General features: G+C 43.4%; 1 protein-coding gene across 1 annotated transcript; it reads right to left on the bottom strand.

Annotated features, from left to right (window-relative positions):
- COLEC10 (collectin subfamily member 10) lies at positions 1–20,069 on the bottom strand. The gene is made up of 6 exons (XM_009990419.2): positions 19,922–20,069; positions 6,831–6,902; positions 5,206–5,277; positions 3,163–3,216; positions 1,803–1,898; positions 1–392 (listed from the first exon to the last, which is right to left on the bottom strand). The coding sequence occupies exons 1-6, from the start codon at positions 20,067–20,069 to the stop codon at positions 1–3; spliced, it is 834 nt and encodes a 277-aa protein (XP_009988721.1).
- Positions 20,070–20,303: the final 234 nt, after the last annotated feature.

The following is a 20,303-nucleotide window of genomic DNA, read 5'->3' as shown; positions in this document are numbered from 1 at the left end:
TTATTTCCTCCTCTTGAGGAATTCACAGACGAAGTAGATGGTGACTTGGCACTCGGAGTCATTCCACTCTCCTGTGCTGAGCATTTCCACGCAGTCCTCGCGGCCAGCTGGGTCGTGAGGCTCTCCTTCCTTCCAGTTACTGTAGTTCTGCAGTGGGCTGTTGTCTGCGTACACAAACTGTCCTTCTTTTTCCATGTCGTTCAGCCCAATGAAGGCTCGGAAGAGGCCACTGTTGGAGATGTAGTCAGCAATGAGGGCGTTGGTTGCCTCATCTTTAGGCATGGCCAGTGTTCCTCCTCTGTCCCTGCAGTGGATCAAGGCTTCTCTGTAATTCTTCTCTTCTTTCACGATGTAATAGAATTTCTCATCTGTCTCCCTGATGCCTGCTATAACTTTAAAGGGGAAAAAAAAATTGCTTAATGGCATCTCAACTGATATTGAAGGTGCTTCTGGTCCAATATGACAATGAGATGATTTTTGCATTAGCATTAATAAAAGGGAGGGAGGAAAAGTATTCCCACTACTGAATTTGTGATGAACGATGAGGACATGATCAGACACTGATGCTACTGATGGGTGTGACAAGCACCTTGCATACATTAGGACAAGAACTACTCAGCCCTGATTGGCATGTGTCTCCTGTGACACAAGTTTTACTTCACGGGTATCTAGTACTAATGAAGTTAAGGCATGCTAAATGTACAAATAGCAATGTCTAACTCTGGATCCCCCCCACAGGGGTAGAGATGGCTTTTCAGGCCCTTTCCAGGTAGAGGAAAGTCAATGTGACTGCTAAAATAAGACATTTTAAATACAGCCTGATATTCAGAGCTGCTGTAGCCACGAACTGGCATCGACTAGGAAGGAAACCGTGGCTGCTTAGCAGCTTTAAAAGGCAAACTTGTCAGGCGGTGTGTATCCTAGTGAATTAAGCAGCACCAAGGAGCATGCCTGGGCAGATGGAAGTTGAATGTCCCTGCTGATGGATTGCTGGAATAGTCTTGAGCAGAGCTGTGGCCTGGGGCAACTAACACCCTCCCAAACTATTCAGGAGATACCCCAGGCACAGTTTAGGATTAGTAGAGGGACGCTCCTGGTAATACGGCATTCAGTTTTAGGATTTAATAATATAGATGAGGGCTGTTCTGTGCCAGTTGCCCACAGTCTCAGACACATTTAATTACCTGATACAGGCCTAGTCCTAGGAGCAGTTATGGAACCTCCTCAAAATCTCTGCTATGCCAGGACGTGGCCTTCCTTCCTTTCAGCGGGGGCAGTTCACACTGTCCAGCTGACAGCGCCGCTTGCAAACACAGCTTCTTATAGCCCGTGTCTTTGGGTGTTGGTCTCTTGTTACAGGAAAACTGCTTGCACTGAGGAAAGCGTAGGAATACCATGCCTGCAGCCTTCCTGTGCAGCAGAAAGATCAAGATGTTCCTGTTGCTTTTCCTGCCTGTCCGGAGCAGATTGGCACAAACTTTTTTCTTTCATTGCCTGAGTGGCTGCTGAGCCTGAGCAGACTGTCAGCACACAGGCGGTTAGCAAGCTGTGCCTTGTGCTTTTTGTGATTCTTTCTGTTGTGCTGTTTATTATTCCTGTATTGTTTTTGCTTTTATTCATCTACTGCTTATATCCTTACAGGTGTAAGACTGTCTCTTTTCTGTGTGTTTTCAGAGTGCCTCACACAGTGGGACCCTCACTCTTTACCTGGATGCTTCCGTAGAGCGGCAATGGTAGAAGAATAGCAACGATAAATGTTATAGGAGCCAAATAAATCACATCAAACACATACAGACCCTTACCATTCTTTACAAACTTGATGGACGTGTTAAGACGAGCAACATTGATATTCAGTTGTCCAACAACTCTGCGGTATCTTCCGCAATCACAGACTGTGCCTGGTGCAATACAAAGGATAGAGGATTTATCTGCTTAGAAGCATTTGTGTGTGTGCTTGGAGGGTCAGCTGTTGCCCACTTCCAAACCTTCTGAAGACTTGGCCTCAACTTGTTGAGGGCCAGTCTCACTGTGCCCCACTGGCTGTACTTCTGTGTATCAAAGCCCTTAATATTGTGGCTCTGTACACTCCCTTGCTAACTGCCTTAAGGATCCCTACTTTTAAAAATGAGGATAGAAGAGTTTGCCGTCCTCTTTCCACCCATGTCGGTGTAGGATTTGCACATCCTCTGCCCCTCTCATTATTAATTCCATCTAGCTGCAGGGATGTGGCTTGTCATGGTGATCACTACAGCGTTACACCTGAATGCCAAAGACCTACTTTTGTATCTGTAGACAGCACTGATGGATCCCTGGCCTTCTGATGGAAACAGCAGCATCCATGAAATGGGGAACTGCTGTTTTCTCAGTGAAGGAATTTTGTACGTATAGAGACAGGACTGGCAAAACTTTGGTGGAAGGACCATGTTAGTGAACTGCTGCATAGAGCTGTGATACAGCAGAAATAGTTGATACCAACTCAAATAATCAATAGCTTTCAAGCACTTAAGTCTCAGTTATGTGTTTTTTGATAAACTGAGATTTGGCTTGTTATAGGGTTTTTTTTCGTTCCTCTGTTATTCAGGGAAGGAAAATTGTTTTTGATGATTTCCCATTAAGAACCAAACTAGCATTGCATGTGAAATCTCTGAAAAATCAACACAGCTGTACATTCAAGGTGGGACAACTTCCAAGGTTATTAAGACTGAGAAGAACCTTCTCAGTCATCAGATCCAAATTCTTTTCCTGTAAGCAGATGCGTTGCATTCATTTGACAACAGATTGTGCTCTATCTAAAATCACTTACGTTTTTTTGTCCTCATGATCCTGTTAGGAAACTCTTAAAGAACTTAATTCCTTTGGTATGCAGAAACCTTCTAGTTTCTAGTATAAGATACTCCTGGCCTATTTATGTGTTATTTTATGATACTAAATGTTGTCCATTAATTTAGGTAACTCTTCTCCATGTTTTGTGTATGTTGGTATATTCACAGCCATCAGTTATGCCCTACCCAGCCTTCATTTTGCTAAACAAAACTTTTTCAGTCTCTTCCTGTTTGTTTCACCTATTCTCAAGTTTGTCTATGGGCCTCAAAATTTTATGAAACTCCAGACAAACCAACCCTAAAATCAAAGACATTCTGCAGAGAAAGATGCATAGCATACCTGCTTTTCCTTTTTTTCCAGAAACCCCGGATAAGCCTTTGGCTCCTTTGTCACCTGAATAAAGAGGAAAATTTATTCTCAGATCTCAGACAGTGCACATGTCAGGGGAGCATATGTGAAAAACCTGTTTAATAATACATTAATGGTGTGCTTCTGATAGGAAACCCTGATGTACTGTACTGGCAGATGTGCCAAGTCAAACAAACCATGATTAATTCTGGTGTATGGAAATAAGGAGAACCCTTTAATAGCTAACTCACTGATAACACAGGCATCTCATGTGCTCCTGGTTCCTGGTACCACTTACTTCAAATATAAACTGCACAATGATCCTGAGAGGCTGAAAGCACTCAAGAAATCTGTGGGAGGTGAGACCTGGGTTCTCATTGCCTTGCAGGACAGAAAACTTCCCTGGGTTCAGTAGCCCCATGATGGAATGAGGCACCAGATGAGGCTGATGTACACTAAAGCCACTGAATTCATGTGTGCAACAGATTACATGTGCGGGCAGCAGTTAGCACCTGCACAAAATGAGGTCAATAAGGAGCAGCATTTCATTTCAGATATAGTTCATGAAAATATGATTTATTTTCATCCAAGTGCTTTCCTTTTCTTCTGTAAATCATAAAAATGATAGAAATACTTCTCCGAATGCTGTGCTACTATCTAAGTGGAGGTGACTAGCTTTTTAAAAAATCTCAGCTGTAATTTGGATCAGGAACAGCTGGACTTTATCTGAAATTCATGTCAACTCTTCTTTTACGAATGAAAACCTTCAAAGGTCCAAAAATACTAATACTTGCTCTGCCTTGTTGATGGCTGCATTTTGATGTGCTTTTTGCTTTATATGGTGGTGTTTTTTTAAAGAAATTAGGAGTTGGCTGTCATTTTAATTAGCATTGCTTGACACTGCACACTTACAAGCTGAAATTTCAGGGTTGCTTCATTAAGAACTTGAATGTTTAATAGTAGATTTAACAGTGACTTAGTGACCTTTGCTTCTGCAAATAAAGAAAGAAAATGAGAAAAACTAGAAGGGGACAATAAATTGTACATTCATGTTGAGAGAGAGCTTGATTTACAGGCTCAGAACATTGGTTTACTTACAGATAAAGATAAGTGATTTGTGGGATTCTTAAATTCTGGTCTCCCTTGGTGATTGAAGAGATCTTAAGAGATAACTATCTCTGTTTTCAGTTGTCTAGGTACTTCTGAAAATTAGTCCCTCAGGCCAAATTCTTTTGTTCTTCTCTTATACTGAGGCTGGCTAGAGGCCCTCAAAGGTTTATTAAAAAACATTGGCTTGAGAAGCCGGAGGGATTGTTCCACCTACTCACCCGCATGCCTGGGCTGATGCGCTGGTTAGAGACCACATTGTTCCCCTGAGGATGGTGGAGTCCCTGCTCAGCTTTCAAGGCAGGTCTCCTTGTAGCAGAAGTAATATTCTTTCTTAAGTAGCTCTTTAGGAATACCGGAAAGGAATGCCTGAGACTCTTCTCAGATGACTACAGCATGATTTCATGTAATTATTGTCCAGGTAGACTTGGAGTGTACCTTGATTTGCAAGTAGTTGTCCCTGGTTACGTGAGAGCTTTCTTAAAACTACTAAAATCCTTTCTTCCTGTGTCTCACAGCAATGCAGGTGACAAGGTGTGGCATCCTGAGCAATGGCAGAATATTGATATAGGCCTTCAGCATCCAAAGCAGAGGCAAAAAATTTGGCTTTCTCTTCTAGAGAGATCACAGGATTTACTTCACAAGGGATTTACTTCAAAGGATTTTTCCCGTTCTCTTTTGCTATCAGAGGATTGATTTCTTACCTCATAAAGCAAATTATTTTAGCTGAGTAAGTCAGATATATTGCACGTGGGAAATAAAACGAGAATATCTCAGATAGCTCTCTTCACCAATCTTTATGCATAACTTTATTTGGAGAGCATTGGTCGCAGCTGTCATTTGATATTACTCTGTACCTGGAACTCTCACAAAACACATATTTACCTTGACGGGAAAATACAAGAAAATTCCTAGACCACAGCTTACCCTTTCCACCAATTGGACCGATTTTCCCAAGCATTCCCTGGTCACCAACATCTCCCACAGGCCCTTTGTTTCCTAAGAGAAGAAATAAAGAGGAAAAGAGTATGGATGGTTTCTGTCATTTCTTTCCCAAGGCACTATTTAGGTCTCTACTGCTGCTGTTTTTCCTGAGTGTGACCGGTCCACATGTGTGGCAAAGTCGAAGTGAGTGGAGGTTGGAGGAGGACAGCGCAGATCTCTGCTACTGTAGGATACAACAGTAGGACATTGCAAGGCACCTTAGTAGAACCGCCTGTTCAAATGCCAGGAAACGACATGTTTTCTTACAGAAAATACAAACTAAAACTGCTAATGAGTATTCAAATATTGATTTTACTTCATAGCCAAACCAGGCTGACAGCAGGTTCTATTTGTTCATTTTTTTTCTTCACTCCAGATAAAAGTCTCTCCTTCCTTGAGGTAAAGACCTCATGGCTTTTCTGGGAATCCTTCTCAAAGCAGGACTGAAAAATAGGGAACTACTAGTTTTGCTGTATGTGCTTTCCCAGTCCTCAGAGGACCAAAATAATGGATACCTTTTAAACTGATTGATAGTTTAAGTTCTAAAATAGCTGGCTAATGATGACAGCCCAATTTAGGGAATCTCAGTTTGCACACTGAATTTAGCATCACTATGGTGCTTCGTAAGTGATTGGTTACCCGATTCCTGTGTATCTTACCTGATCTTCTTTCTAAGGTAAGAAGCAAAGTCATATGAATGCATTTAAAAGTGGATTTTTTTTTTTTTATTATAACCGTAATAACAGGGTGATTTTAAAGTTTCTATGAAAGTAAAAACTTTTCTGATTAGTCTTAAAGCATTGTCAAGGAAGAAAGACTGTGGATATGCATTATAATTAAACTTTAAGAAATTATAATTTATATTAAGTTATTAATAAACAAATAAAAGTTATTAATTTCTATTAAGTTTTTGAGTTAGAGTATGCAAACAAGGCTGACGCCGTCACATCTGGTGCCTCTGAACGCTCTGCCCAGCTCACGCTGTGGGTATGGGATATGTTTAATAGAGCCAAGTCCTGAGACATCTGCGACACCTTGTTCTCTGGTCAGATGCTGTTTGATCAGAGGAACTTTGTTTCTCAGTGTATGCCTCCATTTGCCTTTCTGCAAAGTAAGGACAACTGAGACCGCATTTTTTTTTAGCATCTCGATGTACTTCTAGAAAATAACTCTCCAAATTTAGTTTCAACTAAAGGATCATTTCAGTAAGAGAACAGTAATCTTTCTGATTATACGTATGGTCTGAGTAATGATTATACATATGATCTGAGTCTTCTGGATCACACTCATGACAGCCACTTGGGAGAGCAGCAGTAAATGTAATGGTTTATTACATGACTCTTTAAATTTATTGCTATAGATAGCTGTCTTACGTATTGGTAGGCATTGCACCAAGCTCTCCAAGTATTGTTAGGTTCACTGATTAATGTTTGACAGGATTGTGAAATGCACTTTATTCCTGTGCAACAGGAGTAAAAAGCATTAAACATCACTGATCGTATGCACCAGTACAGTTCTGTATAATGATATTCATATACCAGTAATAGCCAACAAACTGTCATAAATACCTTTTGGTCCCTTTGGTCCAACCTTTCCTTGTTTGCCCACTTCTCCTCTATTGCCTTTTTCACCTTCATCCCCTTCCAAAAAACAGAAATCAGAAAAAACAAAGAAGCATCATGGTACATTTCTCTCAGGGCAGTAAGTGCAATTATACACCCTCAGAAAGTAAAGTTCACAGGTTTTTCTTCTCTACTAATTTCTTTTTATTTCACATTGAAGGCACAGTAGCCATGGGATATAGATTTCCAGAGAAGAGCTGATGAACCTGACCATTATTAGGAAAAGCTAAAAACTTTCCCTTTTGGAGAGGCTAATCCAACATGAGAATTATACAACACCAATTTGTATAATAGATTTGTAAAATAGATTTTAAGCCCTATTAGCTATAAAGATAAACAAGCTAATCTTTCTCTCTTGAGAAACCTGTACACACATGGAAGGACTGCCAGGGGAGGCAATAGGATATATTAATTGTTCCTAGTGACCCTGTTTATAGTGACTCTCTGTTCAAGGTATGCAGATGCTTTTGGAATGAGAGGAATGTAAATATGTTGCAATAGATCTTAACGTCTTGTATCAGAAAGTATGGCCAGCAGGACTAGAGAAGTGAATGTCTCCCTGTACTCAGCACTGGTGAGGCTGCACCTCGAATACGGTGCTCAGTTCTGGGCTCCTCACTACAAGACAGACATTGAGGTGATGGAGCGTGTCCAGAGAACAGCAACAAAGCTGGTGAAGGGTCTGGAGCACAAGTCTTATGAGGAGCGGCTGAAGGAACTGGGTTTGTCTTATTTGGAGAAAACGAGGCTGAGGAGAGATCTTATCGCTCTCTACAACTACCTGAAAGGAGGTTGCAGCACGGTGGGTGTTGGTGTCTTCTCCCAAGTAACAAGCGATAGGATGAGACGAAATGGCCTCAAGTTGTGGCAGAGGAGGTTTAGATTGGATATTAGGAAAAATTTCTTCACTGAGAGGTTTGTCAGGCATTGGAACAGGCTGTGCAGGGAAGTGGTTGAGTCACCATCCCTGGAGGTATTTAGAAGACTTATAGATGTGGTGCTTGGGGCCATGGTTTAGTGGTGGACTTGGCAGTACTAGGTCAACAGTTGGACTCGGTGATGTTAAAGGTCTTTCCCAACCTAAATGATTCTATGATAGAACTTAGCACTTTGCATGACAGAAGTCTTGCCTTCAGTTTCTGACAGGTGACATTCATATGTTGATATAACAAACGTGTTTTGCAATTACTCCAATGCCTTATTTCTAAAATGTCATACACACGGTATCTGTAAGAGGTAAAATCACTGCATTTATTACAGTAGTGCAGAGATTTCTCCAAATGAGATCAAGACCCTATTACACAGGTTCCTGTATAGTACTGTATAAGTACTCTTATTATTGTAAGAGACAGTCTTTCACTGAGCAGCTTACAGTCTAAAGGAGTGAGACAGCAATTAGTAGGAAAGAAACGTTCTCTCCTTCCTTAGGTAGCATACAATTTCACTCCACATTATGCAGGAAATTGGAAGCACAACTGGAGTTGATTTTCTTATCTTCTACTTCTTTGTCTTGAGCTAAATCCCAAGAACACCTTTCCTGTTTTCTTTTTTAGACAAATGCTGCAGGACAACCCCTGCACCCCTTTGCATCAAACAACCAGTACTGAATACAAGCAGTCTTCCAAAGCCTCTCCTCCTGTCCCATACCCTTGTCTGCAATAAGCCTTGCCATGCTGTGGGAAATGGTGCCACAGTGTCTTGGCCAAGCCAGGATCTCACGTGTGAGTGGCAGCCAGTTGTGTCTGTGCCTGCAGCCCAGAAGGGGAGAAGAGGCTGCTGCTCCCAAGGGAGGGAAGTCTGTCTGGATGTCAGCAAAAGAGAAGTGAGGACACAACAGCTTTATGTGACAAGACCAATAACCTGTCTCACTGAGGATGGTGCCTCCAGCCCTGGTAGAAGGTGTTTAGGGAACTGGGTGTGCTGAGGGTGACTGTGACGCAGACAGCCACTTCCAGCCTCCCACGAGCTGTGGTTTAAAGGGTTTGCCTGAGCCAAGCACTGCATCCAGACCACTCAGTAACAGCCACGAGTGATTCTTCCCTGCACAGATTAGTCCTGTGCCTTTTAAACCCATTTATATTTTTTTGGCCCCTATAATAGCCTGTGGCAAAGAGGTTAATGATTTAATTATTTGCTGAGGGAGAAAGTAACTTCCCGTGGTTGCTTTGAGACCAATCGTTTCATTGGATCTCATTCTTATTTCCTGAAAAATACTGCCCACTCATTCCTGATTTACCTTCTCCTAATTCTGTAGCCATAGGTAGCATATTGTGGGTTGTTCTGTGGGGTGATGACAGATGAGAAGCGGTGCATGTTAATTGTAGCGTATAAATGTAGCATTAGCTGTTTGTCTGCGCTCCATGTCTGTTACATGGACTGGGCTGTCTGTCCCTGTATGCTGAAAAAAACATCAGTGTTGGGACTCTCTTGCAGAGGGCAGACTCACCCTGTCAGTCAGGACACCCTTTGTGGGGGATGATCAGTGGTCCAAGCCAAGGAAGATAAAGGGCTGAACTTCAGTCCACATTGGAGGGAGGAAGCATTTGTTAGAGGGATGGACAAGGAGGAAACATGACGTGGGTGTGTGCTGGATCACTCAGGTGCTTTGATTTTAGCACCAGCTGCTACAGGATCAAGTAGAAAGGGGAAAGTCTATAGGCAATCAGCAATAGATATTTTAAACATCTCTGTTTTCACTGGTTCTTAAAAATATTGGAAAAGTCAGTATATATTTCCAAAAGCCAAGCTCCTTAAATATCCAGCTGAAGCTGCAGGTCTGAGCCTGGAGCTGATGGAAGGGTGCCTGCTTGTACTGGGTTCTTGTCTACTCATCATCAAACAGCAGAGCCAGAGAACCGACGGTTTAATTTTGCTGTTGACCTCAGTGCTAACAACATTTATAACTGAGAAACCAAGAAATTGTCCTTTCCAAACGCATCTGTGAAACCCTTGAGAAAGGTGTAAAAGTCACTTCTCAGTAGTACAGAAATTCAGAAAAGATTCCCAGAGGCTGACAAAGGACTCTTGAAATGAATTCCCGGGAGAAGGATAAGAGCTGAGCTGATCATGGTCTTCAAACCTGTGCATGGGGATCAATGTGTGATAACAGAAGGCAATCAGCGTGTGATTCCAAGGCTGGAAAAGCTGGATGAGTCCTAACTAGAAATGCAACACGAGGATGTTTAACAAATGGACTGTGCTCTCCAGAGGGGAGGGAGAAGTAGGAGGCTTTTCATGCCCAACCTTTCCCTGTGCAATGAATTCCCCTGTTTAAGATACACTGTAACTCTGGGTCTGGTGTAGAAAATGCTGAGGGACTTTCTTTGCCTGTGTCATGCAGGAGGGGACCACCTCACCCTGGTACTCCTCATCACCTCTCTCAGGCCAGCGAGTTACGTTCCCTGCAGCTTGCAGATTGCTCTATTGGGTTAAAGGCTCTGGAGAGACTGTTGTTTTCTGGAGATGGAAGACTGCCCTGTGAGAAAGATGTGGTTTTTGCTTTTGTAAGAGACATTGCTTAGACAGCTAGTCTTATAAATAGAGCCTAGGAAAGAAAATCAATATAGCAGTGGAGGAGCTGTGATTACTTTCTGAAGGCGATCATCCACAAAGATGATCCAAGGGCTGGAGCACCTCTCCTATGAAGACAGGCTGAGAGAGTTGGGGTTGTTCAGCCTGAAGAAGAGAAGGCTCCGGGGACACCTTCTAGCAGCCTTTCAATATCTAAAGGGGGCCTACAAGAAAGCTGGAGAAGGACTTTTTACAGGGTCGTGTAGTGATAGGACAAGGGGCAATGGCTTTAAACTAAAAGAGGGGAGATTTAGATTAGATCTAAGGAAGAAATTCTTCCCTCTGAGTGATGAGGCACTGGATCAGGTTGCCCAGAGAAGCTGTGGGTGCCCCTTCCCTGGAAGTGTTCAAGGCCAGGTTGGATGAGGCTTTGAGCAACCTGGTGTAGTGAAGGGGTTGGACCTAGATGATCTTTAAGGTCCCTTCCAACCCAAACCATTTTATGATTCTACGATTTTATGTGTTTTATTCCAATCTCAGTTTCAACATTTTGAGCCACTAAAAGCTGCAACGATTTCTTCTGAAAGACTTTGGAGCAAGCTTTTCACATGCCGGGCTGCTGGAGATGAAGCTAAGGGTTGCACTATAAGGGCCATCAGTCTGAGAGACAAGAGATGTAAAAGGTGTGAGAGAGTTTATTCTGAAGATTTTGAGAGGTATGGGAGTGTCTCAACTTTTATTGCTAACACCTCATTTAGTCCCAATTTTTGCTCAAGCCCTCTACAAGCCTAAGGGAGAGGGAAGTAAGATCTATCACCCGTTTCATCTTGACATAAAGCAGCTTACCACACTCTACCTCAGTTTCCCTACCTAGAAAAATGGGAAGAATAATAATTTGCCAATCTCTAAGGGAGGGAAATCCTGCTTTTCTCCCCATATCGCAGCTGAGAATGTGTAGACCTCTACAAAGCAAGCGTAGAAGCAAACACTATTAATTAGTGGTACCATCTCACTGTTAATTTATGTATGTTAGTGTTAATAGTATGTTAATAAGAAGAAGACTGGATTAAGGCTAGTGCTTGATAATGCAGTGTTCCAACTACAGCCGTGTTGTGTGCGGTGATCGCCAATGTTGGCCGGAGAGGCGAACTCTTGAGTTATGCTCCCACCTCGTGGGCTCGCTATGATTTGCAACCAGGTCGGCGGGATTGTGAGAGGTGGGTTGACTTTGTTTTGCGTAGGGGTTGAGCAGGCTTCGTTTCTAGTTTATAGTAAGTATCTCTCCCTTTCCTCTGGGACTTCATGTGAACAGACCATCTCACTGTATTTGCCACTTTTTGGTAATCTGGACAAAAATGGGAAAAAAATCCAAATCCTGCCTGTACTCTAGACTGGGTTTTTGAATTTTGTACCACTGTGCTTTATGCAACATGAGTTTTCTTACAGAAAAAAAAAACAAACTCTGATCCCTGACTTCATATGCTTGTTGTCTGTATGTACAGGTTAACGTTTCCTTTGTGCTGCTTTACATTTGGGGCAGTGTCAGGTTAAGGTTTAACCTAATTCGCAGATTGTCACCTTAAAACTGTGATTGCAAGAAGGAAGTCGGATGATGTGCTGCACTGGCATTTGGAGTATGGGTGAAGCACTGGGAGCCAGTAGCTGAAGCAAGACCATTTCTCAGCCTTGTTAGTATTCCCTCAAGCACTTCTTCTGTGTCACAGATTTAAAATACCAGAGTATTAAAATGAACACATGGAACGATACATTACTAGACTCTTCCAACTTGGGACTGTGCGAGACAGAAAGAAAGCAGAAGACATAAACAGTAAATGACTTTTGCAGACATTAGAAAATTTTAATTGTAATCGAGAGGGAACCCCAGTCCTTCCTTTTCCTATAAAGAAGCTGAAGAAAATGCTGAAGGTCTAATAATCAGCAAATTGAAAGGGACTCTGCCTTTTAGGAGTTTCACTAAATAACACAATGTTGAGAGGTTACATTTGGTACAAATTTAATTAGTAAGAATTTACTGACCTTCAAGTGACTTAGATTTCCCTGCTGAATCTTTTGTAGGCAATTTAATCTGGTTTGTATTCAGAAATTGAGGAAGTTTTCAGGTTAAATTGTTCACGTATGTTTAATGACTCTCCAAGTCTTGTGATCGAGGGCTGACCTTGGTTCTTGGAGAATCAGGGTGTAACCCCTGGGGATTACGGAGCCCACATTTACCTGTAGAGCCAGCCCCGCATCAGGGTGAGAACATGTCTGCAGGCTGCCTGAAGGCTAAAGCCAGGAGGAGACTCCTAGCTGAGCTTCTGCACGTGTTTCTCTGTGAGCACGCAGTCTTTTCAATCGGAGCTCAGCTGAGAGACTGCCTAGGTCCACACAGGGTTTTACTGAGAGGCTTCATGAGGTGTGCTGGCAAGCCATGACCTTAGGTCAGCTCCAGTTCCTGTCTCCTGACCAAAAAAAATACTACAGAAATGTTCATGGTCTCTCAGCCTCTCGTTTGCAGGTATTCCTCCTTCCTCCACACTCCAGGGCATACTCACTCTTTCAAATGACAGAAACACCACTTATGCTGGGCTACAGCACAGTTGTCCTCCTACATCAGATATTCTGAATTTAAAAAACCCAATATGAGCCAAAAAGTCCTTGATAAGCCTTAGGGACATGACTGATTTGCTGTGAGGGGAGAAAGATGGTTAATCTTGATCTGTGTGCACATGGATGCTTTGCACTGCTTGCCTTGGATGCATTTAGCATTTCTAGGCATAGCCAACGTCCCACCACAAAGACTTTGTATGGAATCTGTTACCTGTTTTTTTTTAACCCTCTGATCATGTGTGACACGGTTCTGCTCAGCTCCATGTTCCATGCGTGCAGTTCTACCTGAGGTGGTGTAGGGACCCTCCCCATCTCCACAGACAGAAGGTGAAGAGTGTGGGTGATTCTGCCTGTCCTGGGTGTTAAACTAAAGGGATAAGGACACGTGCATAATTCTGAAGCTTTGAGACACCTCTGGGAGCACTGAATGCCTTGCCCTACTGGAAGAGCCTTGCAGATCGGTAGCCACAGGATTAGCTCCGCAGCCTGCGGACACTGGGTGACCCTGAGCACGGTGAACCTTTGCAGCACTTGCGCACGCACAGTCTCTGTTACAGAGAGGTTCTGTCACCAGAGGGAGTTGCAGACTCCAAGAAATAAGCAAATACAGCCCAGTTTGTCTTTCCAGTGTACGAGCCTGTCACAGCTACGTCAATGGAAAGCCTCAAGAGTTCCTCTAATTTCACTTTCAGTGTCCTTTAGATCCTTAGCGAATTTCCCGTAGCAGTGGGGATTCTTGCTTTCAAGCTATATATGGCTAGAGAGGACAGTGTTTCTGGACATTTTCTGTCTATCTGACACGATGTCCTCTTCCCCACCCTTCCTCCTCCCGTCAGCCCCCAGCACTGGCCTGCACCCCTCCCTCCCCTCTGCCTGGTGTTGAGCACTCTTCTGGCCCTATGCCAAAGGAATTCAACTCACTAAACAGGGGAATATCAAAAAGGCAAACATGGATTTAGTCAGTGAGCTAAATCAGCTCAGTGAAAAGTCTGATGAGTAGACAGCTGAGCCAGCACGAAGTGAAGTAAGGACCACACTGTCAGACATTGGGCCTCCCCTTCTGGCAATGACCCTGACAGATGGATGCAGCTGTAGTGTGCAACTTCGCCTACAGCCGCTCTCCCAGGTGTCCTGCAGGAACACACAGGGCTCCACAGATCCCACCATGAGAAATATAGCGTTTTGCTCACGCGTCTTTTTGCCACCCAGTTCCAAATTAGACAACAGGGGTCTAATCACCTTCCCTCGTGAAATGGAAAGAATCTTCAAGAATAAACTAGATTCTCTGCTTGATTTTCCACTTTCCACTTCTAAACATCCATTGACTTCAGTAGAAATACCCACTTCTCCTATAGCATTGCGTGAGCCAGACCCAAGCCTCCAGCAGGTTCAGCGAAGCTCCGCTGACTTGTATTATTTGAAAGTCTGGGCCCTTGTGCATGGCTGGGACAGACATTATTTCTTTAATAACGCAGAAATAATTTAAATTATTCCTGGTTCTCTTTTCACTAGGTCTGCCCGATTTAATTTTCCCAGCCTGTTCTCCTGCCATTCTGACATGATCTCAGAGACCCAGGGATTGTGGTGGCTTCAGTGAGGAATCAGACTGACATTGGTAAGAAATACAGACCCAGTATATTTTGAATATATGTATTTAAGTCTCCACATACATGCTTTGTAGCTCAGGCTGATAAACTTCAGAAACTTAATGTACGGTAAAGTCTAGAGGAAGTCTAAAAGACTTGAAAAATAGAATTATGTCTTGAAATTAAAGGGCTCTTCAGATCAAAAGTGAGGCGCTAAGAGGGAAGTTTAGTTATAGGTTTGAGCAGCCTATAGGATGTGGTAAGGCATTTTATATTTTCAGAAGGAAATGTGGATAGCAGCATATCTGGTTTCTGAGAGTTTGAGATTTTCCAAGAGTGGAATTGCGTAAGTGCAATTAAAGCTGAGAGATGGACAGCTATACTGAAGACCACAGTAAATGCTATTTTGAGGCGCCAGCCGATGTCATAGAGTTTATGAGCATCATTTGTCAGAAATAATAATAAGGAAATGCTTTGCATCTAAATTGCTATGGGAAACTCCCAGTATTCTTCAGATTTCATCTCATTCCAATTTCTCAACCTGGATCTGGTTCAAGACCTTTGAAGTTCCCGTGTCTGGATTTCCAGGGAAATGAGCTGGGACCTGGGACAGATAGCAAAATCTAGAGCCAGTCTTCTGAAGTACTGAGCTCCCAGGAATCCACATGAAATCAGCTGTAGTCTTTTTCCACACTTCCACAGAGCCAGCCCCCACCTCAGTCGACTTCTCTCCCCGCTCATGCTTTTAAGGAGAGTTTAGGAGCATACATTTAGGGCCCTCTGCTTATTTCTGCCTTCATGTTGTTGCTTATTGATCCACTCGGGCCAGGTCAGATCCCATCTCACTTATGTCAACAGCCCACTTAAAACTTCCTTTGCAGGTTGGACAAAACCGAGCTTGCAGCTTCCAGGCAAGAGCAGGCTAGAAGAAAGGACAGAGCTGGGACACTGATTGAAGGCAGCGCCCAGGGGAGCAGAGCCTGGTGCTCCTGTTGTTGCCAGGGCATGGACCAACAACTGGTGCCTTCGCTTTCACCACACTAGCTGCTGCCTCCCCACAGACCCAGCTTCTCTCTCAGCAGCAGCAATTGCCAGCCTGTTTCCAGGCTTGGAAGGGTGGAAAGTAAGCAGCAGGGCCATGACTAATTTTGCTAGACCAAGCACTTGGCTGCCCTGGGAAATTTGTTGTTTTGTTTATGCTTGATCTGGTTTTGTTTGGGCCCAAGAAGTTGATGGCACAGAACTTGGCCTTTATTGCCCTAGTTACTCAGCTGCGGATAAGAGTTACCTAATGTAAGTTTTCAGACATCCAGTGCCAAAGCACTCCAGCTACAACCACGTTGTTCCTAAGCATCTCGGGTCAAACACCAAAGAACACCTCATTACGAATACTGAAAATCAGTTTTGGCCCAAAGCACAGATTTTTTTCTTTTTCTTTTTTTGTTTCCCAGGGTATTTCAATAAGGGTCGTAGAAAATGCCTCCCACGTTTCTATTTCTGACCGCTACATAAGCCAGCGTGCTGAGGACCTCAAAAGCATTCTCGAGAAGGCAGGACAAGACAACCGTTGCACTAGGACCATGTTCATTAGAAAGAATCCTGTACTTTGGAGAACATTGCCTAGAACAGGGAACCAGGAGAGGAGTGCCAGCTTTTGCTTTTCTTCTCTTCTTGTTTTTCCTTTTTTTTTTCTGGAGTGTCTATTTACATTTCTTTCCTTCGCTCTTGAAGAACAGACTGCAGCTTTCGTTTGCTTGTACCAGGGGGCGGGGCCTGCGGGGCGCCTGATGCGCACCTGCCGTGCGGCCACGGGTGCACTGGGACCCTGCTCGCGTGACTACGTCATGGCAACATGCGAACGGGACATTTGCTGCCTTCCTCCTCTTCCCAGGACACTGCTTCCTTCCAGAGTATTTTCATAGAACCGTAGAATGGTTTGGGTTGGAAGGGACCTCAAAGATCATCTAGTTCCAATTCCCCTGCCATGGGCAGGGACACCCTCCACTACACCAGGTTGCTCAAAGCGTCATCCAACCTGGCCTTGAACACTTCCAGGGATGGGGCATCCACAACGTCTCTGGGCAACCTGTTCCAGTGCCTCACCACCCTCAGAGGGAAGAATTTCTTCCTTAGATCTAATCTAAATCTCCCCTCTTTCAGTTTGAAGCCATTGCCCCTTGTCCTATCGCTACATGCCCTTGTATAAAGTCCCTCTCCAGCTTTCCTGTAGGCCCCCTTTAGGTACTGGAAGGCTGCTATAAGATCACCCTGGAGCCTTCTCTTCTCCAGGCTGAACAGCCCCAGCTCTCTCAGCCTGTCTTCATAGGAGAGGTGTTCCAGCCCTCAGATCATCTTTGTGGCCCTCCTCTGGACTTGTTCCAACAGCTCCATGTCCTTCTTGTGTTGGGGACTCCAGAGCTGAATGCAGTACTGCAGGTGGGGTCTGACAAGAGCAGAGTAGAGGTGCAGAATCACCTCCCTCAACCTGCTGGCCACGCTTCTTTGGATGCAGCCCCGGATACGATTGGCTTTTTGGGCCATAAGTACCCATTGTCTGTTCCTGTTGAACAACAGCACTCTCAAGTCCTTCTCAGGGCTGCTCTCAATCCATCCTCTGACCAGCCTGTATTTATGCTTGGTATTGCCCTGACCCAGGGCCTCATGATTTTTGGGAGCTGGTGTGACTGTCAGAACTGGTTTGAAGACTTTCCTGATAGCCAGCCTGGAATTACCCTTTCTTTTCATCCCATCACTCATATCATACTTATCTTGTGACATCTCAGATATGAGAGTAACAAAGAGTATTTTTGAAAGGGAAGAATTTTGCTTGCACAAATTAACTTGGACAAGTTACATGTGGTTTTTACAAGATGTGGCAAATTGTCACAACACTAATGACCCTTTCTGAACAGGTGATTTTCAAGGTGAGCATGCAGAGAGGTTGGGTGCTTGCTCCTGTAGCAACTGGGAATGGCTAGATGATGAAGTAAGTAATGCAATCTCCAACAGTGCAAGAAATAAAGGATTACAATTTCTGATCCTGTCCAAACAACCCCACTTCTCTCTCAGCTTTCTTCTCTGCATTATCCTGTATGATGGGAACAGCAGTATTGCTGACCATCCCACTTGTAGCCCACAGCCTGGATCTAGCCTACAGGACTATTTGTGCCTTGCACTGGGATAGGTGCGGTGGGACAGTGTAGGAAGTCTTACAGCTATTGAATACCTTTTAATTCCTTGCAGTTCCAGTTGATTTGGCCCAGTAGACTCTCCCATGTTCATATGGAAAGAGGAACTTGCCACAGCAGAATCTGGCCTGTGGTGGTAGAAGAAGCTGGCCAACATACTGTGTGAGCTCAGCACCTCCATCTTGTGGGAGCACCACTGTGTTCTACCGTAGCCAAAGATGCTGAGCAGATGGAGGTGAGGGGGTGAGACTTGTGCACGGGGGATCAAAACCCATTTTCAGGAGAATAGTGGACAAAGGGGCACAACAAGTGTATCACAGGAAATAGAACTTACAGCAACAAAAGTCAGAGGCTTGTCCATTCTTAGGGTTAAAATTTGAGCAGCAAAGTGTTGCCTGTGGCTGTAGTGTGGTTGTAGGCTGGGGATCATGTGCTCAGAGTCTGTAGACATAAGATGGATAGAGGAAAACTGGCAGCAGGACAGACTTTCTTCTGCCATATTAGGTCATCACGCTTGACTACAAGGGATGCCTCAGGAGTAACAGGGTAGTTCACACACTCAGCCTGCTCAGTCTTTAATTGCCCAGCCAACTGTCAGTCAAAACAACCACTGCCATTGAGAGCCACTTGTAACTCTTCTGCATGGACTCAGCTCTGGTAGGAACTGAAATTAGTCTTCAGCATCATATCATATAGACTGCAAAATGCATTTGATGACCTGCAGTGGATGCGAGCCAGTAATTTGGAGGTGATTTACTCAATTCTTCTTTTACCAATCATGAATCTTGGGCATGATGATCTAATTTGAAAGTAGTAGTGGGGACCATGCCAATATACTGTTTGGCTCCTTGTGCGTCTTGGTGTCCGCCAGGAGGCAGCAGGACTGGTAATGACTAAATCCTGACTTTCTCAATATCACACTTGCAAAGAACCATAATATCTAACCTTTAAATGCTCCCTATACAAGCTAGACCACAGAAACCAGCTGGAGTCCCAGCTACTCTCATGTTGTCACAGACCACCTTATTAGCCTTGTGACTTGTTAAACACAATTCTGTCAAACTTTGTTCTCCAGCCCTCCATTATCCAGATACTAACTAAACAAACTCCCACTAGCTCCCTTGGGGATCATTACATCTCTCTGCATTTCTGCTGTGGCAGCAAAAGTTTAAGCTTGGATTGTAATCATAAAGAAATTAACTTGCTGATTAAAAATGGTCCTTTAAGCAACATGCATTTGAATAATCCATCATACCAACAAATGAGTCTGTAGCAGTGCTTTTGACTTGATCATCATTTTTCTGCTTAAAATTTAAATCAGTGGCACTTTTTTCTCTCATTATGTAGCCTATGGAAAAATACAATGAATTGCTAAAAAAAAAGCAATAGTTTCAACTGTAATAGCCATGGTGTGAAATACATATTTTAGATCTGTCACCACAAGATAGATTTGTACGTCGCGGATCTAATTTTTGGCTGAGATACCCTCCAGGCAATTCCATTGACGTTAGTTGTGTTACACAAAAAGTAATTGAATACAGAAAATTTGATTTCAGATATTTGCAAAGTGTTTTTAAGATAAAAGAACTGCACATGCCAGAGCTGATCTAGTTTTTGTTGAAATCTGTAGTGAAGGTCCTGTTTAATTCCACAGGAGCTGCTGTATCAGGTCTGATGCATGCAGCAGAGCTATTCACAAGTAAGCCTTTGGAAATAATGACAGTTCAGCCATTTTAAGTATTGCATCTCTCTCCCTACCTATAGGTGCAAAGTGAGCCATTAACAGTTCACAATGGATGCTTACTTTTAGACAAAGTCACTCAATTTATGGCTGTTAGCTGTACTGGTTATGTGATGAATACAAGAAGTAAGAGAAGATGTGGCTGGAGAAAGATGCAAAAGGACACCTCTAACTTACATGAGACTGTGTGGCACTGTTCTTGCAACTAACGAAAAGCAAATTCAAACCTCCTTGCTTCATCACTTTCCCCCATCACAGTTCCACTTTTCTAGATGTTTGCACAGTTTGCAATAATTCACATCTTTCATCCCCAGCCCATGCCACAAGCCCTCCATGTCTCTATTTTTAAAAACCAGCCTTTAGCAGTACTGGTCTCAGCATTAGCAACCTGATCGTCCTCACCTTTTGGTCCAGGTAAAATTGTGTGTGTCGAGCAGACATCAGGGGTAGGTCGATTGTCAACATCAAAACCAAAAATCTGAACTTGGAAAATAAAAAGCACTACTAGAGTCCCATATTTCCTTAGCTGTTGTTCTTTCTTGCTGCTCATCCTTGCAGCTTCTCAGGAAATGCCTTTCGTTGTTACAGTCTTAACAAATGCAGCTGATTCAAAAATAAATGCTCCACTAACTGAAGCAGTGCAAAGTTGGGAGTTACATGCAAGAACAGCTAAATAAAGTGAAGAAAGGAGTTAGACGATGCTGTAGTTATTTCTGTTCTGCACATTATCCAGGATATTTATTTAACGCTGACAGCTGTTTATTCCAATGTATCTCTTATCTGT

This window comes from Tauraco erythrolophus, chromosome 3, assembly GCF_009769465.1.
Source record: "Tauraco erythrolophus isolate bTauEry1 chromosome 3, bTauEry1.pri, whole genome shotgun sequence".
Lineage (NCBI taxonomy): Eukaryota > Metazoa > Chordata > Aves > Musophagiformes > Musophagidae > Tauraco > Tauraco erythrolophus.
This window is presented reverse-complemented; position numbering and strand designations above follow the sequence as displayed.

Coding starts and splice junctions, on each gene's coding strand:
- COLEC10 (XM_009990419.2), bottom strand. CDS start 20,069: ATGAGCAGCAAGAAAGAACAACAGCTAAGGAAATATGGGACTCTAGTA. Junction 3,217..5,205: donor CGGTCCAATTGGTGGAAAGG/GTAAGCTGTGGT, acceptor CTCTTTATTCAG/GTGACAAAGGAGCCAAAGGC. Junction 393..1,802: donor CATCAAGTTTGTAAAGAATG/GTAAGGGTCTGT, acceptor TCCCCTTTAAAG/TTATAGCAGGCATCAGGGAG.